This window comes from Leuresthes tenuis, unplaced genomic scaffold (assembly GCF_036924035.1).
Source record: "Leuresthes tenuis unplaced genomic scaffold, fLeuTen1.0.hap1 SCAF_15, whole genome shotgun sequence".
Lineage (NCBI taxonomy): Eukaryota > Metazoa > Chordata > Actinopteri > Atheriniformes > Atherinopsidae > Leuresthes > Leuresthes tenuis.
The window spans coordinates 17125616-17152428 of record NW_027325369.1 but is presented as its reverse complement, the minus strand read 5'-3'; the positions used below and the strand labels follow the sequence as shown (position 1 = coordinate 17152428).

The following is a 26813-nucleotide window of genomic DNA, read 5'->3' as shown; positions in this document are numbered from 1 at the left end:
TTTTTTGTCCATGCTAATAAAGAAAATTCTGTTCTAATTTTCTGTTTGTTGCAGCAGCAAATCACACGCCCCATCACTTGGGTCAGCGGGGTCGGGGGGCGGAGTCAGCAGTCTAGTGGGCAAGAAGCCAGAAAGACGACTCCGCAGCAGTCCACGAAACAGTGAGCCAGAGACGCATGCACAAGGTAGGACGCACAAAGGGTGCAAAGCAGCGAGTGAGACCGGGAATGAATAGCAGACGCTTTCTGGGGCTTTAATGTTGTTTTCTATTCTGAAAGCATATATTGATTTGTTTTTTAACTTTTAAACATCAAAATACACAGACTCAAACCTGACACCAACTTCTATTGCAGTCATACACACAAACAAGTGCAAACAAACTATATCAAAGGACTGGAATGTAATATGCACTTCTCTTTCTCACAGACGGATACAAACTCAAACATACCGAACGCCTGCTTTTAACATTGAAAACATTACCCCACAACCGGCATCACAGAGGCTTTACGAAAAGTCTCTGCATTTTTTTTTTTTTTTTTTACAATTTAACATTTCTGTCAGTGGACAAGTTAAAGAACTGCTGAGTGTCTTTGTTCTCCAAACAATGGATATGTCACCAAGCAACAACACCACCTCACATCTCTTTGTGGAAGAGTAACCTGTATTCCTGCTGCCCACTCTCTCTTTCCACCTCTGTGACTGTCTTTGTTCTCTTTAGCCTCAGTGCCTCTCTGCAGATGAACGCACCTTTCGTTCCCCTTCTCTTCCTCCCTCTTTTTCCCCTACAGAAAATCACCTAAAAGAAAAAATGAATGGGTGAGGAATGAATGCAACCTCACTGAGGTGAAGAGACTGGGGGGGTATTGAGGTGGGAAGATGGGGAGGAGGGTAAGAGGGGTTGTCTGGGTAACCACATAGCTGAACCTGTCCCTCAGCGCTATCGTTTTACCCTCGCTACAATACCGGCCTTGTTGGTGAAGGCTTAGCCACAGAGGGGGTTGGGGGAGAGTGGGGTAGAAGAGATAGGGGGAGGGGGGAGTCGCATACCTGTAGAGTCCCGCTTGGGATGAAGGAAACCTTTGAGCTCTGAGATTTAGACACCAAACTTCAGCCTTATCACTCGCACACACACACACACACACACACACACACACACACACACACACACACACACACACACACACACACACACTTACGCAGGCACTGAGGTGCGCACACGCTCATACACTCTTACTTGTGGTGTCGTTCTTCTTTAATGACATGTCTTTTGACACACCAGAGTTATTAAAAAGAGCCGAATATCTCATTTATGTGCACACACACACACGCACACAATGCACAGTGCTGTCTCTGAAGGTGATGACAGAAAAACATAGAGACATATAAATTTATCGACTCTCTAATTGTAGCTGTCAAACTTTTCTTTAAATTTACCGTCCCCATAAAGCTATGGTTAGACGGTTAGTCTTAGCTTCGCAGCACGGTGTCTGATCGCAGGAAGATTCCAGCTGGGTCAGGGTAGGTTATATGTGTTTCCCAAAGTTCATGATATAAAACCGCAACAGAAAAGCGTAATATATTTTGTGCGTTGCATACGTGCGTACAGATTTTGGAACAAGATCTTGTTAAGTCATTTTGAATGATTGAAGCTGAATATTTAAAAAAAAACAAAAAAAACATAAAACCTATACAGGTTCACGAGTTCACTGGTTCATTCGTAGTTGAAACCACCTAATTAGATAGAGATCCAGACCTAGTAGATGAATTTAATCAACCTTAAGAATTATGTTTATCAAAGCCAAACAAAATGACTTAATACTGAAAGGAAACTATATGATTGTGTGATTTGTTCCATGTTTTTAAATGTTAGTTAAAAAAGTTGTTATTTTAAGCGCTTGGTTTATTTACAGCCAACAAGGAATTGTTGGGAGGGCTGCAGCCCATACCAGCTGTAATTCAATAATATTTTGGTTTTATGAGCTGAAATGAGTTCAAATCACAAGATCATTATGTGTTTTATCAACACATCAGAGCTAAATGACTTTGACTTTCTGTAAAATATGAAAAAAGTAAAAAGACACTTGTGTAAAATGCTCTTTGAGTAAGTTACTTAATCTCCTCATCTTTTGATTGTGATCTTTTAGGACCTTTCCCAGGCAGGCAGTGCAACAGACCATGTTATTAGTCTTTTTCTCCGTATGTTTTTTTTTATCTTGCCTGCAAAAAATTTAGTTCATTAAACGTAAAATAAACAAGACTCAAAAGATTTTGAAATGTACCAAACATTTTACTCGGATGACTTTGTGAACCATCATCAGTAAAACTCCTGGCTTTTGGAGTAATGGAGTAGAAATGGAGTAGCTAGTTAATTGTCCACTGATTTAAAAAATATATATATATATAAATTTGAGTTGAAGTTCAAATACAAGTACACAAAGAGGGTGCTTAAAGTAAGAATAAGTCATTGCTTCCAACCTTTGTGTTCACAGTGTGTTCTGCAGATTGTCCAGGCTGACTGGAATATCACTTCTTACAAAACACTACACTGTTTTGTAGATAACTGTGCAAGTCCAGTTATGGGATGCTTGATTTTGCACGATTTCAGTTGGACATTACATGCATTTTAAAAGTCTGGCTTTGGACAAGGTTATTTTCTGTCTATTTTTACAAGACTTTTTCATTGTGGAGATTCTCAAACCCATTCAAACCTGCACATATACAGGCAGAATTCAAAACACACACATACATAAGAGACTGCACTGTATTGAAGGGGAGATTGACACACATTTCACATTAAGGTTACACAGGAGGCAAAAGACAAGATGGACAAATAAAGACAAGTTTCACGGTTTCATGTGGTGCACACTGTAGTACTCAAAAAAACAATAACACACATAACAGACAGGAGAATGTCAGCATGTCATAGGCTGTCTGTTCTGGTCTACCAGGGTCTCAGTACAGGGCTGGAGATCAGGCTGAGTCAGCTAGACATGTCGCACAACACACACCAACGCACGCACTTGCACACATACAAACACCCCGTGACTGGGCTTCCTGTAAAACAATCAGAGCATGAGGGTCCAAAGGATAGGGGGCAAACAGAGAGAGGAGAGGAATGTATGATTTGAGGGACAGATGAGAGGAGAGCGATGGAAGGATTGTAAAGAGGAAAAAAACTGAACCAGAACTCCTTAATCACAGAGAAGGGAGAAATGGAAAGACAGAGAGAAGGAGAGCTAAAGAGTACAAACATTCCGCCAAAGTTGCTGCTTGGCCCGGCGCATCCTAGTACGGTCCAACCCAGAATACCACACACACACACACACACACACACACACACACACACATACACACAGCCGCCTACGCTTTGCCCCTGATGCCCTTTTCTGTGTGTGTGTGGCGATTCCCCCAGTGCCAGTAAGGCAGCAGGCTGACTTGGCTAACTCAGTGTCCATTCCCCAGTAAAGCCAGCTCTACAGGCTCTTTTCCTTACAACTGAGCTTGCTGAGCAGAAACAGATGTGTGCTCCGTCCCCTCCATTCCTCCATCTTGGCTGTGCAACATCACCATCGCAGATCCTGTCTCTTACTCAGAAAAACTGGGATTTCAGCAGAAACAGATGGACCGGCTCCCTCAGCTCCTCCATCTTTGCTGCTACGTCACTGCCAAAGGCTGTGAGTTCTGGAGAAACCAGATGTGTGCTGAGACGGCTGTGTCCGCCATGTTGGCTCAGTCAACAGGACAGAGGAAAAAAAGGATGGTTATAGATATCACAGCGCTCTTAAATGTTATGGTAATAGAAGTGTGGAACCTTACGACTCTGTTTGGGAAATTTTCATACTATGTTTAAAATAACAAATGGCTGACTTTTTCTAACCCCCCGAAATGAAAATTAATTTTGGCCGTCAATGGAATTTCCAAGGTTAAATTTCACTTGCACAATCATCTTGGCAACAAAAATGAGAGAAAACATTTCATGCACCCTCACTGTTGACACAATAAACCCAAAGCAAGGAAAGAACTAAAGATTTTTTTCTGTAATTGCAAGTCATTTTGACAGCTTTCCAAGACAGATGTTTTGAAATAAGGAAAAGGTGACTGGAATTAAATGTCTACTTGGTGGCACATTCTTTGCCCCAGACCCATTTTCAGAAACATGTTTCTCTTTCCCATTCCACTTTTACCTCCATATTTTGAATTGATTGAATTGGTTAAATGGTCTTTGATCTCAATGAAAAATGTCCCCAGTTAAGTAAAGGTTATAACAATAATAACCATCTAACTATAAATATCTAACTATAAATAAATTATCTTTACCTTAAGATTTCTTCTGCCTCACTCCACTCGAGGCATGGCTAACTTTAGCTAAACTGTGGCCAAGCTGCAATTACAGGGTAACTGTAAATGCTTAAACACATGGTGCAACAGTGGCATAAGTAAAGGGGAGGACATCGAGTCAGTGAACTGGGTCAGTAACACCAGATACACATCAAAATCTAAGTTTGCCTTCTGCTAACATTAACTACCATAAGCTAGGGCTCATACCAGACCAAATTAGACTGTGGCAACAGATATCCAGAGTTTATAAAGAGCACAAGTAGGTTTTATTTATTATCAGCCAAAACATCTTTTTTGGGGGATAAGAAGAATGTGTTTTAGTCCATTCTGGCTCAGTTTCATTTGATGCTGCTTGTTATACTTGTTTTAAGGAACTCAGAATACACAGAAAAGTAAACCACTATGAAATGAGGCAGTTTTTATTCAATGCTGAGTCAGAACCAGTGGGTTTTATTATTGGGGAATCATTTAAAAATAGCTTTAAAATCAGTTATAAGCCATTTCTGTGCAAGACGTTTGTTGCCAGGTTTGGAAAAATCTCTCTGAATGATCATATTTGACTGAGTGGAGTCATGACTCAGCAGTTACAGCGCAGTTTTAAATTTCCTCTTTCAGCTCCTCCCGCTACAACTGTGGTAACAGGCCTGGAAATGTATGTCTCACTGTGTCCTACTCTTTCCTTACTGGTCTGTTTTAGGGAATTACCATGGTGATATTCTCAGCCCCAAACACCCCCCCATCCCCGCACCCGTCCCGTACCTTCCCACACACAAACTCCATCCTCTTCCCACCAACCCAAATACGGCTGTGTTTGTAGGGCAGGATGGCAATATGGAAGGCAGGGAGGTGAATGAGAGACTGGAAGGGGGGTAAGCATAGAACAGAAGGGCAGGAGACGAAACAGAAAATGGACAGAAAAGAAAAGAAAGACATTTTGAAATGAGAGTTAGAAAGGGACATGTTGAGGAAATAAATGGAGGAACAAGGGAGGGATTTATCAGCACTGGAGTACCTTTCCTGATGATATTGTGTAACTGGACTAGAAAATTATTAAAAGGGGAGGCTGTTCTTGTAAAAAATCTAAATGATTTCAACAGACATTTTCTGATAAACTCACAACACTATTAAACTGCAGCAGCCTACCTATCAATATCAAGCACAAGTGGGTTAACTGTCATCTTTGGTTGTTTAAACTCTTCAGAAAAATAACATTTTGGTTGACTCACGCAAGTTAATTATATAGGTACAACTCAAGTGATTTGCGAGCACTTTGAATGCATTTTAAGGTACTTCGTCTCGGAAGACTCAGTGCAGTTGTGCTTTACTTTTTTCCCCCACGATATACCGGCTGGGGTTTATTTTCTTTCACAGCAAAACAGGAACAGAGTATGGGCCATTTTTTCTTACACGTCTAACAAAACTAAACAAAGTCTGTGTAGGTCTTGGAGGAGAGCAGTTTGAGAGCCATGAAAAAAACCTTCCAAGATGTTTGTCAAGACCAAAATGAGAAAGTACAAGCAAGGCAGCAATCCATTATGATGAAAAACAGAATAATTGGGATTTTTAAAGGGATATTTTCAAATGCAGTGTGAGATTGTCTGCATAGATATGTTAAGGTCCATGTAGTTTAGGTCAAATATTGTCTTCTGCAGCTGCAGCTTATCTTTAAATTTTTTCTATTTTTATTTTTGAAAAGCACAATTTACATTTTTGTTGCTCTGCAATGATGAATTAAATGTCTGCACATATTGTTTATTGTAGCTAACAACCATTGGCTTCATTTGAAAAATCTGCAACGTAAACTATGTGATTTGCAGCATTGTTTATCTGTTTACGAAGTGATAGTATGAAACTACTCTGTGATTTACACATACACTAAGGTCTTTGTGGGATGAGCCCCAGAAAACACCAAAAAATTGTTGGTGTTTAGCAAACCACCAGAACAAACAGACAACATCGAAGATTTATTTGTTAAATGCTATAGGTGCTTTTGTGTGTTCGCCTTTCAGTAAATAAAGAAAGATTAGTCTTTGTAGGCAGGAGTGATGGCCTAAAAGTGTTATTGATTAGCTTTGTTGTAGTGTGGCCATTGCCATTGTCAGTCTGTATCTCCGTCTACTCTTCAGTCTCTTACGTCTCCGTTCACCACCTCTGTGACTCCTTCCAAATGCCTTTGCTGTCTGTGGATTTGTCCTCCACTGTGTCTGCCAGTCCACAGCCACTCTCGAGAATTTCTTTCTTTTTTATTTTTTTTTTTGGCTGAGCAGGGTTGAATGGGGTCAGGGTTCTGAAAAACGCATCCCCATAATCCCTCTCGGCCAGGCTATGCCGCTGGCTGCACGCACAGACCAGCACAAATACACACGCATACGGTTGCAGAAATTCATACACTGTCTTTTTGCCTCTCTTGGCAGCTGGAACGCTTTTTTCTTTGCTGAGTGAAAGGCCTGCAATGGACGAGGTCTCTGTGTCTCTATGTTTATATGCACACATGAAACCTAATTATTGAGGGAAATCAACTTAAGACAGGGAACTGGAGAATATGTATATATGCAGCTACTTATTTATTTTAGTTTCTATGTAAGTTGGACCTTGGATTCATTGTGTGTATTTTGGACACATCTTTTTTTTTTTGTTTTTTTTTATTGCTCTGGTCTGAGATGCTGGCTTAAAAATAAATCCTGTAGTCTTGAACACAAAAACCATTTGAAGCTTGGTTATAGGTGGCAAAGTACTCGGGCTCCTTCTGTGAATATTATCCAGTTACCAAAGAAGAAAGATAAAAATCCAGTTTCTCATTTGCATGTCTGACTTTTGATTTTATTTCTGACTGTCTTTCGGACTCTGCCACTCAGTTTCTTTGTGCCAGTCTCTCTGCTCCCCTCTGCCTTTCTAATCCCGTCTTTATAAACGATCAGGGGCCTGGCCATGAGAACCAAACCTTCACCATGACAACCACAATTTCAGGCATGTCCCAACAACTCCTCCTCTGTGTATTTATGTGTGTATGTGTGTGTGTGTGTGAGTGTGTGCAGCCCAGCTGTTGAACAGATGGAATGCTCGCTATGCAGCAGATGATAATGGTGTGGAATCCAAGGTCTGTACCCATCTCCACCTCCACTTTCCTGTTACCTCTCTTCCCTGTTTTTCAGCTCTGTCCCTACTTCTTCCTTTCAGTCCTTCTTCCAGTCTTTCCATCTCTTTCTCCAGATGCTTCTCTAGCTCTGTGCTTTGTTCCCCCTGATTAGATGCCTCTAAGGATCAAGTTGTTTGCGACACACCACACGCACCCTGTGGCCCAGTACTCGTGTGGAGTGGGGCCTGACTGAGCAGCCGTTGCCACATTTTTCACATTTTTTTTTTCTTCAAGCCTTAAAGGTCTTTTTCTGTCCCATGGCAGACAGACTGTGTCTAAGAAGCCCAGACCGTCATGCTGGAGGAATGCAACCTCCCCGGTGTCAAAGTAGCTCGGTTCTACTGAAGCTCTATTTGGAATCCTTGGAGCTAATTTTAAAGTTTCTGTGTGTGCATCATTCAAATAGAGAATGTTGGAATCAAGCCCAGGAATTTCAGGAAGAATGAGGGAGCAAGCAGGTTAAAGCTGGGCTGCAATGACAGGGATGAAATTGACAAAAACTAAACTACTCTTATGCTGTGTGTTTATTTAAATGAGTGCCTCTGGGTTTTTTTGGAGAGAAAAGTTCTTATTTTCTACGCAAATGAATGTGTATTTCTGAAAAAATAAAGCTAGGATAAACACAAAGCTCTCCTGGTTGATATCGAGATCTTTAAATATGTGTTGGTGAAGTGTGATTAGTTGAATAAACGGTTAAATGTCAATACCAAGGCTAGGTGGAACCAGGTAATGAACAAGATAATGGTTGTGCCTTAAATCACTAAACAATCACTATTTATGGAACCTGCCTTTTCATAATTTCACAATGCATTCATAATGAATGTCTGGTGAGATTTGATAAACCCTTTATAGTTATGCATAATGCACCATGAAGAATAATTATGTAATTATTACTGTATAATTAGGGTATAACATGGCCATTAAGCAAGCAAGTACATAGTATAATTCATTGTGCTGAAAGAAGGACTAAATTTCTTGTAGAAAATTGATATTGATATTATATAGTGAGTTTTATGTCTCTCATGTAAAATAACAGAGTTGTCAGTTTGTTTTTCCTTTTAACTACAGGCGCTACACTAGACTAATACAGAAGTTGTGGCGTGAAAATAATTTGTTAAATCTAATATGATGAATGCAAACAGAGCTGAAGAACACAACACAAACAACTGAAGACGTTTAGTATTTAGTATTTAGAATTTAGAAAAAAAATTCAAGTACGGACACAGCCATTGTGTGAGTATTAATCGGTCAAAGTAATGATATTATTCATATTAGAGTAAGGGGAGCCCACATACCCGACTGTTTTTGCCTGACACACAATTTCTTTTAGCAATTTTTTACTAAGAAAAAAAAATAAATTTTTTAAATAAGAACCTTATCCTGTAAGAATGGGTGTAGACACTGTGATGCCATTCATTGGTTTGTCATTTGCCACTTTGAGAGCTCAGGTTCAGTGTGGTGGAAATAACCAGATTTGGACTAACCTGATCGGGAGATAAACCCACAGATGCTAGCATTGCTAATGTTGCCTAGATGGCACGAAGCAATAGATTTTTAACCAAGCTATCGGCGCTCATCATAAAAGTGTATGTGTTAGATATCTCAATTTTTGGCTCGTGGAAAGTTTATTAGCTTAAGGAATAGTCAAACATTTTGAAAAACACCCACAGTGCAAACAGCAGTTCCTCTGATAGCACTGTTAGCAATGTTCCTCAGGCTACAGCCATCATAGATACTTTACAGCAGTTTAGCATAAAAAATGGAATATGTCAGTGTAAATTGGATCAATCATGGTCTGTATGTCAGCGGCTGTATGTCATCTTTGAATTAAACCAAAAGAGAAGTCCAGCTGCCCTCCACTTAGGCTCTTGGCAAAAAGACTAGAGGCAGGGGAAACTGCTATCCTTACTGTCTCTCTTCTGTCTGACTTGCAAACTGAAGGCTCTAAACAGTTGTGGGAGTAAGTGCTGTCTAATCTGTGACAGATTGTCTTTTTATGCTGGGGAACAATCAATACACCACCAAAGCAAACTTTGAAAGGGGAATTTGCCACAATAAATGTCTCCTCCATGTTTTTGTGACCTTTAGTTAAGCCAGACTGTATTTATGGACAGTGACTCATACTATAAGAACTACTACACTGAGATCAGTGGTGCGCATCTGCTTTGCATCTTCTGATGATGTCACGAAAGTTTGTGTAATCCTTGCCTCTCATCCCCCTAAACCATCTCCCCACTTTCTTCTTTCATCCTTCCCCTTTTTTCCTTCCCTCTTTGTTGATCCCTGGCTTGCTTTTTGTCTCTCAATTTCCTTGTGTTTTTGTACCTAATCTCTTACCCAGACTCCTGCTGCCCGTCCTCTCTTTTTACACTCAGTCCTTCAGTGTCTCTCTTTCTTCCTCTAAATTCCCATCTTGCCTGGTTTTGGCTTGGGCTACCGCCCCCCAAAATCCTCCCTCATTCCGTCTCTTTTCCTGCCGTCCGTTGCACTCCCCTGCTCCGTCTGGCTGTCCTAAATAATCAAACACAGGCGGTCAGACGCAGACAGGATGTGAGGTCAGACGAGGAGAGGAAGTGAGGGTGCGTGGGCAACACAAAAACAGAAGAGAGAGGACATAAGGGACTCTGAGGACATAGGAGTCAGCAGAGTAACACAGCCGTCAGCATAGGCTCTTTGTGGTTGATCTCTATATTAAACACTTAAGCAGCTGGATTCAACAACCCCAGCGAGTCAGAACAGCCAGCTGGGAGGTGAAGCAGTAGTTTCCAACTTTATTACCGGTCTCCTGAAATTTCCTCTGTCACAAGCTGAGCCTGTGGGTTGGCCAACTTTTTTCACTTTTCTAGAATATTAGTGTTTTGTCTACAGTTGTTGGTGTTCACAAATAAAACAAATTAAAAACTCATATTTTTTGCATACGTTCAAGACTACTCCAAGAACTGCATTTATCTCGTAGTAGGAATTCATTTCGCAGTACAACAAAACTGGATGTTGAGCTGAGTCAATGACAAAGAAATTGATATAACAATTAACTTATTATATTAATCACTGCTATTAGATGTGTCTAAGAGTGGATGTTTCAGAGTGAATGTTTTTGAATAAAACATTGTGGTTGATCAACATATTTACAGATCTGCAAATATGTGGATTCCTCCATGGACATTGATTTTGATTTCTAACTGAACTTGATAGCCTGACTGATGTTGTAAAGGGGCCCTAGCTTTTCCTGCCTTGGACCTCTTGCATGTAGGTGAAAAGTGCCACAACACAGACCAGACTTTTAATCTCCTTTGTCACTCAAATGTGTGGAAGAAGCTAGATCATGTCTGGAGTCGGGAGTGCGAGTGTGCTTTTCATTCCAATATGGACAAAAAGCTTGTTTCAGTTCAAATGGATGAAAGAGGACAAGAGGGTGTATAAAGAAAGAGAGCTAATGAGCCAACGTGTTGAGCAGTGATGCAGAGTGTGTACTTCACCTGTTGAACCCTCCCAGCGCAATACCAGACCCAACACACACATGCACACACAGTAGCTTAACTCCCCTCCTCCTGTTACCCATCACCAATCTCCTGTAACCTGATACAGTCTCTCTTTTGCTCTTTCTTTTTATTCTAACACACACACATACACACACACATTCACAGGGAGGTCAAGTTGAGGTTGTGATTCCATGACATCACTGTTGCCATGACTCATAAGTGAACCCCCAGGCACAGTAAGGCCCTCTTTCCCACTGAACTTGTCAGACTCAGATACATGCACGCACACAATCTCTCATTCATCACCTGTACTAAGTATACAGAAATCCCAAACTACTTTGTTTAAAAATACACTCAACACATGAGTACACATACAGTCATATACAGTCAAAAAGCAAGAGTTTGGACACACCTACCTGTAGTTTTGAATGCAAGCTTTTAACTAGCACTGTATGTCTTTGTTTATGCTCATACACTCAGTGGCACTGATCTCAGTGTTTTTTGACTGTTTGCTTATCAGCACCTCCTTTAGTAAATATCACAGCTTGTAAGTGTTTTGTGTTACGAGCTACTAGTTATTTTCGTTCATCCATGGGCTGTCTTGCATGCACTGGTCCATGGTAACCTTTCCTCAGATTATCAACAATGTTTAGGCCATTGGATTGTGCTACTTCAGAGGTGGATTTTAACACGTTTCAACCCATATCCTGATTCTTTATGTCCTGTCATCTTAATGTCTTTTATGCAGAGGAAGCAATGTTTGCTCATACAATTTCTTATTCGTTTGAGCCCAGTCACCACTCCACCAGTGAATTGTTCTCTGTACCACTGAAGAGGGGGTTAATAAAGGGATTTCATCAGTTTTTCCAGCTATCACTAGCAGTTCTTAGGGAAACCTTTCTTGGTCTTGCAGACCTAATCCTAACACTCATGGTTCCTCCTCATAGCTTCCATTTCTTCTACATCAAAATCTAAGGAAACAAACAACCTCAAAAAATGGCCTCAACAAGTTAAGTAATGTTCAGTAGCCTTATGCTCTGCAAAAAACAAAAACAATTTAAAACCCTTGCTAAAGATATTGAATACAATATGTAATGTTTGATAGTATACCTTTTGGAGATCAGCTAATCTTTTATTCAAATGATTTTCTTGGAGTCATGTGAAGTGAAGCCCACTCGTGGGTTTGACAGCCTTCTCAGTCCTGTAAACATGCCTGTCAAGAAGACTTAGTTTCATACTTGTATTGCTTATACACACACACACACATGCACATCCTGTGTGATTTAGAACAGTCAGATGAAGAAAGCAGGCCTCCTCTGATCGGAAAAACCTCAGCTTGGGGGATCACACGGGGGAAAGACTTCCATTACCCACACATGTGCGCACACTTAGGCTTGTACGGCCCTCATAACGACCTCAAGCATCCAGTAAATCACCTTTAGACGTGTCAGTAGAGCAGACCCATGCGTGGATGTGTGTGTGCATGTGTTTATGCCACAGTCTCATTCTGAGTCATTAGGGGCACCCCATGACATGATCAGTTTGTAAAAAGCCCCGCTCACAATATGTGATATACTTTGATATCTAATAAGTCACCTTTAGGATATTTTGGGATGCAGCTATTGTTTCTTACATTTTCAGGAAACAGTTAGTATTATCTCTAAAAAACCATAAGGAAATAGTGCATCTGTATCTCCTGGAGCCTGAAATGATCCCCTCGTATTTCTTGTGTTCCCCAGTTCAGCAGTCCAAAAATCCTCATCTATTCTTTGCAAAATGAAATAAAATGGAGAGAAATAGTAAAACCTCAGATCTAATAAATAGAGACAATATATGTTGGGGTTTTGGTGTGTGTGTGTAATAAATGACATGCCAAGCTGCAACATTTTCTCAGATATTAATGCCCTTTTTCCACTCTGTGACTGGGTTTGTATAGTTATTATTCCATGATTCTGAAAAACATATAGTAACACAAGCATGTGCGTGGCATTATATTTAGTATAATGCCACACGTAATAGGCTCTATGGAAGAGCTACAACAACAACCCTGCTGACGTCAGATGTTTTTGTGGATAATTATTCACAGGTGTGGGGCCAGCTGATTCAGAATGATGCATAATAATGATTTGGATAATGATTTCCAGGAATGAGGATAATTCACAATTTCAATGTTCAGAGCAGAATAGACGCTGTGGAATATGAGTCATGTATTATTTTAATTTTTTTTTTTTTGGTGATCCCCATTTCATTTGCTCTCTGTGAGGAACTGGTGACTAATGCTTTACAGTTGAATGTTGTTATTTTTTTTTTTTCCTCCGTTAATCACAATTTGATGAGATTAAATGGGTGCATGTTGAGGAAAACAAGTGTTGCATCACACACACCATTAGTCAATAGACTTTTTTTCTGAAGAAAGTCTGTTCTTGCTCTCTTCGCCCTGTTTTCAACAGCACTGCTAAAACTGCTGATGTAGATCTGTTTTGAAAACTTGGAATGGGGAATTTTCTCTTTCTTTTCAATTTCAATTAAGAAGTCACCAGTCAGACTCCTATCCAAAGATCAGAAACTGATGCTATAATGACCCAGCGTTTGGTACTTCTTCTCACATTATACACAGTCTCTCCTCTTTGCTTAATCTGCCAGTTAAAATATTTCTTGTAGCAAATTTTTTTAATTACTCCTGTTTTATTTTTTCGCTCTGTCTCCCCAGATCATGATTCAGAGGGGAAACGTGTTCAAGACATGCTGTCTACAATCGACAAACCGCAGGTTGGTATGCATGCCCTTCCACACATACACTGTCGCAGTTTAAACCACTTTAATGAATCACCTTGTCTGAAGGGGTCACCGCTGGCATGGCTATTCATATCTTTACCACATGTATCATTAAATGATTTAGAAACACTGGCAATATTACCAGTGGTGACCTGCTTATATGCAGTGTGATTTTACATCCAGTTGGTAACCGTTAAGAGACCTAACTGACAATATAAGCTGCACTCATTGTGGCCACATGAGGGCAGCATCGCCTCATCCCTGCCATTCAGTTCTCACTTAACTTCCATCAGCTGAAAAACCCTATAAAGGCTGTTACCAGCCCTTTTCATAAAAAATTTTTTTCCAACCCGCCCGACGCAGGATTTGAATGAATGAGCCCATGCCGTGCAGACATACATGGTTTGGTAGAGAGAAATAACTCCGTCCCAGTTTAAGGAGTTTGGGCAGCATGCTGTGCAATTGGACCATTTAACACAGTGAGTTTGTAACGGAAGGTTGAAATTAGCAAGGAGAATGCCGTGATGACAGATGGAGAAATTGTGGTGTAATAGGAGATGGAGGGAAAGACCGGAAATGAATTTACAGTAACAATATGTCAGCCTGCATAGCCTCAGCTGACCTCTGAAGTGATGCAGCCTATTAGATGTGAGACTGAGAATGAATAGAAAATAGAGAGAAAGAAAGTGTGATCAAGTGAGATTTCCTTGCTTTTTTGATTGCTGTTTTGTGTCATAAACTGTAGATGTCAGGATTTTTATTATCATTATTATTTTGTACAAGTGTGTACATGGCAATCTACAGGGTGAAGGGACACAGGAACAAAGCAAATGTGCCTCTGGATGCATTAATCTGTGTACCATTCACAGTTGGGTATTAATAAGCCCACATCTTTTTTTTAAAGTAATATTCCTATTTTTTTATACTGTAGAATGAGTTTGACTGATTAGTTTGACCAGAAAGGATAATTTTGCATAAATCTCCCTTCATGGTGCGTATCAAAGAACAAATTAACTGTGGACACACTCACCTGTCTCTCGCATCATGAGAGGGAAGCATCCGTAGACAGTCTGGCTGGCTCAGCTTTTGAGTAAGCCTGATATGTATAATGTACTATTTTTATCTGGGGACTTATATTCTCAAGGAATCCAAATTTACCATAAAATAGATATATACGTGGAGGTTTAACTGTCATGGAGGTAGATTTAAGAGACTGCATCCTCCACCAAGGCCAAAGCTGCCTCGTCCAGTGCTATAACAAAATTGACCAAAACTTTTTGGGGAATTTGATTTGTTCGTGCTCCAACTCTCCATCAAGATTCACACATTTTGTTTTGGTAGCTTTTTCTGTATACACTTACTTTTGTAAACTAAAGAAAAACAGAAATGCATAGGTTTGCCTGTATTGTTGCCATCTCTTTGACCACTTTCATCTCCCACTAACTGGTGCTGAAACACAGACAAAGTAAATAGTACTGAGCTACTTTTCAGCTCGACCCTTGATCTCCTTGTCAAGACTCTAACATGGCATAGAATACACTTTTAAAGGTTTTATACAAGAATTAAAAGTTTAATACTTTACAAAAGTGTCAAAGTGTTCATTGTTATTGGACTAGCTCCGGATTGGGCATAAATGCAATCATCAGATCAATAACTTACACAGTAAGATGGATGTTTACTATACAGTTCTTTTCTCTCCACTTCACTTGTGACCTTTTGTGCAGCAGTTTGTCAGATTAGGCATTTGTCTTTTACAAGAAAAATGGTTACAAGAGAGCCACAAAAGGATTCTCTTCATTATCCATCTATTTCCTATCCAGTTTTTCTTTTAATTTCTTTTTTAATGGTGCCCTTTTCTTGACTTCTTGATGACATATGGTCCGATTATATGTATTTGACTCTCTGTGCATATTTGCACATCAATCTGTTGTGGCATAAATCATTACTTCAATTATTAGCCGTAAGCTACGGCACTGTATCATCGCACCCACAGCATGCTGTACATTCAAGCGAAGACGTTCATAGAAAGAGTGAAGAAGTCAGTTCTGCGTTAACTCCATCGAAGAAACAGATGTGATCTCACCCACAATTTTTTTGCAAGTAAAGCTAAAGTCAAACATGCCCTCACAGGCAGACACATGTATTGTACATGCCGGCTGCTTTTTGTGCTCATTAATTTTCCATTTTCATTGCGGGCTCCTGGCATTTATGTACCTGGACTTAAAATAGCAGCCAAACGTGAGTTACATCCACATCATCATGTGCACGTGCAGGCTACAGGACGTGCACATGGTCAAACTTAGTGGGGAAAAAAAAAAAGCACCTCTCTGAGTTGGATGTTTAAAGGACTAGTCACCCAAAAATAAGTTTGACTGTAAAGCAATTTTCTCATCCAGCTGTGATGCAAATTTACTTGGCATATACAAAAAAATAACAAAAGTGTGATGATATTTTTCTTGTGGAAATAATTAGCATATCTGTTTATGTGTGCTACAGGTGTCCAATGTTCAGGCGCGGGCTGCTCGGCTGTCCTGGGCCCCGCCAGCTGGGCTGGTAAACAGGCATAGTAACGGAATGCCGGTGTCTTGCTCCTATGAAGTCTCTCTCTCAGATAAGGGAAAGGACGGAAAGTATCGCCTTATATACAGGTAAAAACCCACTCCAACCTAAGGAAATACAGAATTAGCGACAGATATGCTTCACATACAAAAAGTTCATTCGAAGCATACTTGTTTGACATTTTGCTTTGTTTGTCTTTGTGTGTGTGTGTGTGTTTTAGTGGTGAAGAATTAGAATACCACCTGAAAGACCTACGACCAGCGACAGACTACCACGTACGGTAAGAACTCAAACTTTTTTGTAATTGAGCACAATTTCTTGGCCTGCAAATGTCTACGATTATTCTTTTTGGGGTTTTTTTTGTTTCAATTTAAGTTCCATTCTCAAGCCGAGCCAGGAATCTTGCAAATGTTGTGTAAAGACCATTGTTTGAATCTTTGTTATGTGTTGTGTCAGGGTGTCTGCGATGTACAACTCTGTTCGAGGTTCGTGTTCAGAGGCTGGCTCGTTTACAACACACTGCAGCGTCCCTGACGTCCCGTTAACCCCAAAACTCTCCCACCGCACCAAGAGCACCCTCAGTCTACAGTGGAAGGTACAGCCACATGTTTGTTAAATGCTGTCCTTAGAGTGATGCAGCTGTCCGAAACCTAATTTTCGGAGGAAAGTAAACAGCCTGTTTTGCTTCTCCTGCTTTATCTTCTGGCTTGACTTTATCAGCCCAGCAGCACCTAATAGACATTCTTGCTTTCTTGCGAAATGCTGTCAGGGTGCATCCCTGTATCCTCTCTGACCTCTCCTGCACAAGTCATTTTTATCCACTCACACTGCCGCTGATAGAGAGTAACATCAATTACCTAGACAGGATATGAGGTCAATCCCGAAAGCACAGCGGGTCTCCTTGTCAGAGTCTTTCATCCTTGGCTAATCTCTCAATCTCTCTTGCCTCTTGTCGGCCTCGCCTGGTCCGTCTCTCTGTCATCTGCAGCCCCCTGGAGACAACGGATCCAAAATTACAAACTACCTGCTCGAGTGGGATGAGGTAAGTCTTTGTTGATCCTTACTTTGAAAAGGGAAAAAAACCCAAAAAACACCACATATATCTCACAATACGTATTAACATGCTGCACCTCGTATAAAAGACTGAATATGGTTTTCTGGTATTGTCCTGCAATGTTTATTTCCTCCATCTTTAACATTGCAATTAATCCTATGACATCTGTCTTTTCTCCTCTGCAGGGAAAGAAGAACAGTGTTTTCAGAGAATGTTACTTTGGGAGCCAGAGGCACTGTAAGCTGACACGGCTGTTCCCCGCCTGTGGCTACACGTTCAGAGTGGCTGCGCATAACGACATTGGCACAAGGTAACGTCACCCTTTCATAGAATATAAAATCACATGTGTTATAATGTGTACACTCACACAGTTAAGTGAAACAGGTATGCATGTACGCATGAAAGGTCTTTTTGCGCTTCACCATACACCAGAATAGTAGACTGAAAGACAGAAGCACGCAGCCCATTTAAAGCTATTATTCTGCTTGTGAAGAGTCGTTTTCCTCTTTTCCATTTTTTCCCCATTTTCCCTCTCCTGTCGACTTCTCTGTGCCACTGACGGAGGCGAAGGAGGACATATAAGCTCCCCTGCATGACTCAAACAGGTCTTAATGCAGCCTGTTTGAATAACGAAGCCTATTTCAAAGCCACAGACAAGCAAACTAGGAAAGATCGACTTTTAAGAACTATTATTCTCTTAGAATAAAAAAAATCTAAAATTGCAGCAGCTCCTCCTGCAACTAAAAAGGACCCTCCTCCGTCTGTCCTCTCCGTCGAGACGCTCCAAACATTCTCACCTGCAGCTGCTTTCTCTTCTCTTCACTCCCTGAAAATTTTTATTAAAGCCACTTTCCCCCCCCCCTTATTTCTTCTCAACTCTCACTTAAAAAAAAATCTTCTCTCTCCGTCTCTGCTGAACTTGAAATTCATGACGCATGGCTCCTCTTTAATCTCGCACAGCTCGCTTGCTTCGGCTGTTTAAATGAAAACACGAAAATGTGAACTTATTGAAGATGTGTTTTTGCGCAGCGGCTTCAGTACAGAGGTGGTGTTTTACACCATGGGCACCCTGCCCGCTCTGCCTCTGGCGCCACGGCTGGTCAGAGCGGGGGTGTCCTGGGTGACCCTGGAGTGGGGCCGTCCCGAGGGCAGCCCCAGCGAGGAGCAGCTCAAATACACACTCGAGATCCAGGAGGACAACAGCGTGAGTACCACAAAACACACATACAGATGTTTATTTCATCTCGCTGCGTATCAAATACAGAAAATATGATTTAGGAAAATTCAATATTTGAGTAAACGAGAAACCTTGATTTGGTTTTGAGCTTTAAGAATTAAATTGTGCCCAGTTTATGTGTATATATATCAAGGTTGAATTTTATTACATTTTCTGGCTGTCAGTCACTCAAAACTCTCAAGAGGCAGAAAAGGAAATGGAAAAAAATTTACTCAGAAATGTTGAAAGATACATATCGAATAATTCGCTGAAAGAGTTTAGCTGAATTCACCACAAGCCCAGAGCTGTACATCTCATAATACAGATGCATAGCCAAAAAATATGTACACAAGCTTGAATACATGTGGTTGAACGTGTAATAAGTATGCCCAGTGTGCGCACTGCTGTTAATACACACTGAAGGAAAGAAACAATGACGCACGTGGAGTACTTACAGTGTATCTTCCACAGGGAACAGACTTTCATCCAAAGTACACTGGAGAAAACTTGACCTGTACTGTACAAGGCCTGAAGAGAAGTACGCAGTATAAATTCAGGGTAAGTTCCGTAAATTTTTCCATAAAAAAGTTGCGGACAGTTTGAAGGTTGTTTGGAAAATGTACAATGATACTATGTTACATTCTTTAAACCTATTACTGAAACTTATTTCACATTTTACTTAATATTTTTCCAGTGTTGTATGCATTTTGTGATGTAACTTTCAAGAAATTGAGTGTTTCTTTAGTGTGCTTTGCACACTGTTTACATGTCTGACGATACAGGCAGAAATTTGCTCCTGATTTGGCATTTAATAGTGAGATTTAATACATAGGATATGATTACGGTCAAATATGCCAATTTAAGCTTTAACACTTTGATATGGCATTTAGAGTCAGAATTTTCTGCAGCGTATTCTTTGAATTTACACGCTGCGTTGAGCTCGTATGATAACACTTTTGCCTCTTCAGATTTCTTACTCAATCTAATTGAAGACACTAAGGATCTCTTTCTGTTAATTGAAAACATTTTTTCCAAACACACTCACCCATCCAGTTTCCTTTCGGCGGTAATACAACATCTATCAATCAAAGAGTGAATATGGCATGTGGCCACTTGAGAACTGGATGCAATTTAATGGAGGAAAGAAGGCATTCAGTAGCCATTCATCAATTAGAGAACACTGTCTGGTTCCACTAAAAGCCTTGATGAAAACTGTTCATAATGTGAGAACATTGCGAAACATGATGTACCAACGATACATTTCTGTGAGTGTGTTTGCACGGCATTTATGGTGCAATCATCTCCAATAACACTTCATATTTGCGTTCATGCATTGGTGCAGGACAAAGCTTCAGATGTTCCTTGTGTGTTTTCCACTCTGTCTGAACATGTGAGAACAAAAAAAAAAACTGATTGCCAATTGGATGGGGTAATAGAAGGGACAAAGTGAAGAGAAATGAGGGCAGAGAAGCCCAGAGAGGCACGAGTCAAGGAGCAGAGAGTAATGGCTTCTCAGGACAGTTAGTTTGCCTTTTGATAGATTCCTCTGTGTTTACCTCTTTGCTTTATGTGCTTCAGTCTTTCGACTTGCATTCCATCTTTATTCTTTTTGTCTCCTTGTTTCATACACCTCCTTCTTACCATCCATCCTATAAATTCTTTTTTCATCTTCTGCTTCCCCATCTCTGAATCCACATTCCATCTTTACCTTTGTCATGTGTTCCCTGTCTTAAACTCTCCACTCTGTCGGTTCCCTTCCCCTGCAGCTCATAGCGTCGAACACAGAGGGAAAGAGCAGTCCCAGTGAAGTGTTGGTGTGCACCACGAATCCAGACAAACCAGGTCCTCCATCTACGCCCTGCGTCACCGGAGTGACACCTTATGGCTTTACCGTCACATGGGGTAAACACTCAAAAAACACTCGCACATACCGTTGGACACATAAAAAAAATCAAAATTGGACAAACAGTAGAATAGAGTTCATTTGCCTTTTGTACAGGTACAGGTGCATTAGAATTATTTTACATTGTTCCAAGTCACAGTGATTCTTGAATATCAAAATGAGGAAAAAAAAGAACAATGGTAGAACAATAAATAAGATGAACATAGAAGAACACTTATATATACATGTAAGTGGGCGGGATTAAAGATATTGCACATGACAGGTTTATATGTGAAGTTTTGTTGCACAAAAAACATTGTCCTTGAGCTTTAAAAAGGAAGAAAGTAAAGTCGTATATAGTAATATAAAGAATCACTGTTTTATTTTCATACAGTTAAATGTTGTCATAATTCTGACGCTGTTGTACTTATTTGGTTCATTTGATAGCTACAACAGTTTTGGACTGCTAAACAGCTTTATTTATTGATTTAGTTATGTGATTTCTTTATGCCGATCTTTTGAGACTTTTTTTTTTTCCCCTTTGCCTTTGATTTTGATACCAATTTATTAAATCGGCGCTGCCCAGCAATGTCACCGCAGTTGTAATTGTGGCAACAGCACTGACACATCAAGTATGAGCTGATTCACAGCCAAGGAGTTTGCTGAAGTCCTTTTCCTTTATATTCTAGATAAATCTGTTCATGTAAATTATTCCCAGCGATGCATTATTTTACAGTTGCCATCCAAATTTCTTATATATTTCTATAGAATACTCACAGATGAAAAACAATATATATATATATATATATGTATAAATTTTGCCCTAAACAAAGCAAATTTTCCCTCATTTCCCCTGTAATCAATTTCTGATGCAATCTTATTTGTGACTGTTTTCCAAACTAAATTCTATTAATTGATTCCTCCAACAGATCCTCCCCAGGACAACGGGGGCTCGGAGGCTCTTACGTACCTGCTAGAGATCTCAGAGGGATGCTCTGAAGGTACGGGTGTCATCTGTTTGCATCCCCATCCATCCAAGCAGCTCGATCCAGCTAATTTCATTATTTGTTCTAAGTCGTATAGCGCAAAGTTCTAATTGCCTCCTCCGTTCTCCTTTGCTTGCTCACTTTCTCTCCGAGTATTTATTTGAGTCACTTCCTCTCCTTAGGAAAATAGCAGCAACAATCCACTCTTTGTCAGTATAAAATTACCGCCCAGTGTTGTTTCAATTTTCTCAAATTTGCATGACAGGAATGCAGGAATCCTCTCCTGTTTCACTGAGGGAGTGAAAAGAGGTGTCTTTTTAATCTGTATTCATTCAATCACACCAAGAGAACAACACTTTTTGTTTTGTTGTTTTCCAGAAACTTGTGTTGAATATCAAACTGCAGCAGACCAGAACGTTGCATTGTGTTGTTCTATAGGGTTTTTTTTGGATTACTTAATTGTGTCCAACTTCCTTTCATTCTGTGCCTTTGAGTCTTTGTGGCAGTAAGGAACACGTTGATTTCAGATGTTTCAATGTCGCATTCTTTTGTTAATTCTAAGGAAATCCAAAACAGTCTTTCTCACAACTATCGTTTAATGCTGTTTATGTGACGTGTCATACTACAACCTCACTTCAGTTTGTAGTCGGTATCATGTAGAGTACACCCGTATTACAACCAAAATACACGGCAATCGACTGCATAATTCCTTTCTGCCCTGTGATATAAACAGCCACCTATATTTCCATAGCATAATTGAAGCTATACGTGTGGAGTGTTGTAATTTACCGGCCTACACTATCCATCAACAACTTAACACAGACACAAAGTGTTGTGTAGGGATTCATTTGGTCAATTGGATTCTGTTTATGGGAAAATATTAAGGTCAACTGCAAAAATATGTATAAAACAGCGGGAGATTAAGTGTACGCACTCTGCCTCGTGAATGCGATTGGGCGTGTAATTGTGTTCTCTGTTTGTGTGCATATTTGTGCAGGGAGCCAGTGGGAGGTAGCGTACAGTGGTCCAGCAACAGAATGTGTGTGTGAGCGACTGACACCTGGGACCTTCTACCGCCTACGTGTGTGTAGCTTCACCACCGGTGGACACAGCCCGGTAAGACACAAAAACACACGTATGCACAACTTTCAAGTGTTGCGTTTCGAAACTTTTTCATTTTTAATTGTCATTTTTTTGAGTTTGGAGACGGGTAACGATGGCACCAAATCATTCTGAAACAAGTAAAATAGAGTCACTTTTGAGTTACGCCGCGCACACTCGCCTCTTGTTAAATTTTCATCCAAATCCATCCGTTAGTTTTATTTGTAATCCTGCAAATAACCAGACGAAAGAAAAATCAATCGCATAACCTTTTTGCTGGAGGTAATAATATTGGAAGATCTTCAGTCTTCACACAAACAATCAAATACCAAAGTGTAAATAGCATTTCACATCGTTATTCATCAGACTTGTCTATAATTGGATTCCTTCTTGTGTTGTGACTTCCTGCCCTTATCTCTGCTTCTGAAGTGCACTATTAGTGTCCCGGTCCGTACATTAAGTGTCCCGCCAGGGCCCTGCCAGCCCCCAAGGATTGTGGGTAAAGCCAAACACAAGGAGGTGCAGTTAGAATGGGGTGAGTGCAGACACACACGTACACTGTGTTAAGCTTTATTTACCCAAACATGTTTGAATTTTTCATGCAAGGCTGCTAAATCACCCTCTGGCTGCCTAATATGTTTCACTGGCCAGCTCTAATGTAAACTAAGTCAACCATGTTTTAGCCTGATTGCGCCCTAATTCAGCCCATTAAATGCCTAACCTACCCTCATATCTGGCTTAACTCTCCTAATGTCAGCCCATTATTGCAGATTAGTACTGTTATCTCTTGGCAGCCAAAAGTCTCGCAGCCTGCAGTGCTGAGGAAGTTCTTTCTTTAACCAGTGTGATACAGCCGGTCACATCCCTAATCAGCTCAAATTCAGACAGCGCTGCTGCAATTACTGGCTGGAGTTGAAGGTCAGACATAATGTATTGAAGGGTTTTCCCCAGTGCCCTCATCATTTGCTGCTTTAATCTTGCTGCAGGCAGAGTAAAGCAGATGGTGGAGGGGAAAAAAAAATGCTGATTTTCTAAAAGCTAACTATTCCATGGAACTAACCATAATCTTGAATGAGTCTTAAAGACTTTATTTATAACCAAACTACGATGGATTTTGATCTTTTGTAATCTGTTAAATCTGATTGGTCTGACTGTAAATGCTCTCTTAAACTGTATTTCTTATTTTCTCCCCATAGACTCCCCTGTCTCTGAGGGGGTGTGTGAAGAGTGTGTGTACAGTCTGGAGATGAGTGAGGGAGACACCAAGCCAGCAGAAGTGTACCATGGCCCGGAGCTGCAGTGCACTGTTGCTAGTTTGCTACCTGGTGCAACATACCGCTTCCTTCTCAGAGCCGCCAACGAGGCCGGGGTGAGAAATTTACTTGCTCATGACAGCAGGAATATGGTCAAAAATGATAATAATGCAAGTAAGAGCTCCACTAGCTTGTAGTTAGATCATGAAATTAAAAAAAGAAATTAAAAGAAAAACAATACTTCTGAGGTCAAAAAAACCTTTCTAAAACAGAGTCGGACATTGCAACAGGTCAGAAATTACAAAAGTAATTTCTTTTTTATGCTTGACCGACATTACATTGGGTGTTTTATGGCTAACCCTGGCAGCTCAAAGTAAAATTGCTGTTTAAAAAAAAAAAAAAAGAAATTCACTTGATTTAACTTGAAATTGTAGGTGTACACACACAAAAACACTGGGTCAGAAGTAAATAGGTCAGAAAGTCCCAGAAAAGTTAATCAGGCTTGTGTTTGGATGCCAGAGTGCCCCGCAGTATGAACATAACATCTGGTTAGTTTGATTAGCTGCTCAGTCAAAGGTGAGCCAGAACTCAGACTGATAAATAAAAACACATTCTAGTTGACTAGTCAAAAACAACAACAACATAAAAAAAAGATTGATAAAGCATTTGTTGATGAATTATCTTTTGAATGACGGGTGACCTTCACGCTGTGATGTCTCGTAGTTTGGGCTGTACTCTGAGCCGACAGAGGTGACGACGGCAGCGGGACCCCCCGGCCAATGTGGGCCGCCACTCATCACTCTCACAAGTAACACCTGTGTAACGCTCAACTGGGAGGTGAGACTAACACACAGCAAAGGCAACTGGGTTTTTTTTTTGTCAAAGTAAAAAAAATGACTCCCATGGGCCTAAAAACACCAATAGAAAGAGGAGTAGATGTCTAAAGAGGCCCTACCTCCCTTTTTCTGCAGATCTAAAAACCCCGCTTTTAATTGTTCTGCCATGTTCGCTGTGGACAAGTAAATGAAGGAGACCGCATTGTTCCTTTACTTCTTGATGTCTTTACACTGAGAGGAAAAAAAAAAGCAACTGTTGTTGTATTGGTACTTAAAAACATGATCCCTCTTTTCTTTGACAGGCTTTGATTTTTGTGAGAAAGCTTTTAAGTTCTTACTGAATTTCAAATGTACCCAGTACTGCCCACTGAAACTTTTCATTTCTCAGCTTTGAAAGAACTTGACATAATAAAACCATATGGTGGCAACTTTTTTTTATATCGTAAATAATGGACATAGCTATTATGTTTGTCAATATTTAAACCAAAAACTATTATTTGTATGCCTTAAATGATACTCTTGACTTGCAAGTTAACAGCATGTTGCATTAGCTCTGAATTGGCAAATGTCAGGCTCCTATTGATTCCACGAGCTGATTGTGTGTTTCTACTTTTTTTAGAGCCCTGAGGGTTCGGGTACAGACATCTCTGAGTATAGATTGGAGTGGGCGAGGGAAGACGAATCCATGGAGCTCATCTACTGTGGGTCTGCCACGCAGTGTGAACTGTCGGACTTGACGCCTGCCACAGATTACTGCTGCAGGCTACAGGTAACGCGCACGCTGAAACACAAAGACGTTATACAAAAACATGGCTATGCAGACAAATGCAAAACCAAAAACGGAACTGAATTGCAAGCATTGAACAACATGAACATATGGCCCGGAGGAGCATCAAAACAAAAGACACACACAAACAGCCAGGAGATCAGTGATTATGGCTGATTGAATTTGTGTCCAATTCTTTATATGGTGCATAAATAAGCATCCTCTCTGTTTGTATGTGTGTGTATGTGAGTGTACTTGTCAAACACACTCTTGCTATCTCTCCTGATGTTCCCTCTGAAGCTATGAATCCAATAAAAGCATGCTTTATGGCTGCTTTCTTTATTGGCTCATTTATAACACAGGGACTACACAAGGTCAGCCTAATGTCTTCCTCACTGCTTTTCTGCGCGCACTTGATTTGTCTTTGTGCTGTTCTGTGCATGGTGATATGTAGTGTGTACATACGAGTTGATATGTCCGTCTTAAAAAGACCGCATGAAAGGATTACATGAGAGGCACTGATTTGGTTGTACTCCTTGTGCTAGTTGCATTTGTGAGCTTGTACTGGCTCATCAGCTGTAGCACAGTTTCAGATCTGGGGCAACTTCATGCAAATGTATTTTATGGTAACGCTTTAAATGGCTGGACTCAGTCGCAAGGAAAGGATGAAGCATTTTCTTTGTTCTTCGAGCCTTGGCAAAGGAGATTTAGCACCTAAAGATAAATTAGAAATTCATCTGAAATATCTTTTTGGACTTATTGGAAACGCAAAGTGTGTCACGAGTTTACAGCCAAGATAGAACAGTAAATCAACCCTTTTCATTGCAGACTGCAAATTTCACTTTGAACTCTTTGAAGTAAATGTCCACAGTGCTCCTCGTGTTCTTGGATGCGCTCTACAGCTGGGACAATCGCAATACATCTGATACTTCTCCGTTTTTTTCCCATTTTCTTTTAAATCAAACATTAACAGAAATGCAGGCAACTAATTTTTAAAAAAAAATATTTTGTTTTATTCCTAGCTTTTAAAAACTGGCAGAAGAATCTTAAAGCATTTATATGTTTGGGCTGTCCGCCCTTTCATTAAATTAGTCTCAGACAGTGAAGTAGACTTACAATGAGGGATTTAAAGGCATTTAATAAAGGAAACTGGTGGTGAATATAAATTTCTGTTGGATAGCACAGTTAATAGACTTATGTGCTTTCACAGTTAAATTGAATTCATCCCTCTTCTGTTGGTTTTCTACCACGATTAATTTCTTATTTCCCTCTATTTTACTTTCTCCTGCTCTTTATCAGTGCTTCTCCTGTTCTTATCGGGTCATTTAACTTTTGTCTTCTTTCTCTCCAACCATCAATCGTCATCTATTTGTCCCTGTCTTCGTATCTGTTCATCTTTTTCTTTTCATCCCTCTTTTCTGTCCTCAGATTC

The 26813-nt window shown here is 40.3% G+C and overlaps 1 protein-coding gene across 2 annotated transcripts in view; it reads left to right on the top strand.

Moving 5' to 3' along the window:
• The window catches only part of fndc3ba (fibronectin type III domain containing 3Ba), an 84947-nt gene that overhangs the window by 43594 nt on the left and 14540 nt on the right, over positions 1-26813 (top strand). For both annotated transcript variants that reach the window (XM_072364743.1, XM_072364742.1), the window contains exons 7-22: positions 55-185; positions 13664-13722; positions 16225-16376; positions 16508-16567; positions 16744-16882; positions 17276-17329; positions 17527-17651; positions 18371-18545; positions 19029-19115; positions 20324-20459; positions 21369-21440; positions 22423-22541; positions 22956-23061; positions 23723-23895; positions 24503-24616; positions 25235-25384. In XM_072364743.1, coding sequence (XP_072220844.1) covers positions 55-185; positions 13664-13722; positions 16225-16376; positions 16508-16567; positions 16744-16882; positions 17276-17329; positions 17527-17651; positions 18371-18545; positions 19029-19115; positions 20324-20459; positions 21369-21440; positions 22423-22541; positions 22956-23061; positions 23723-23895; positions 24503-24616; positions 25235-25384 — 1852 coding nt within the window. The remainder of the gene's footprint in view (positions 1-54; positions 186-13663; positions 13723-16224; positions 16377-16507; positions 16568-16743; positions 16883-17275; positions 17330-17526; positions 17652-18370; positions 18546-19028; positions 19116-20323; positions 20460-21368; positions 21441-22422; positions 22542-22955; positions 23062-23722; positions 23896-24502; positions 24617-25234; positions 25385-26813) is intronic.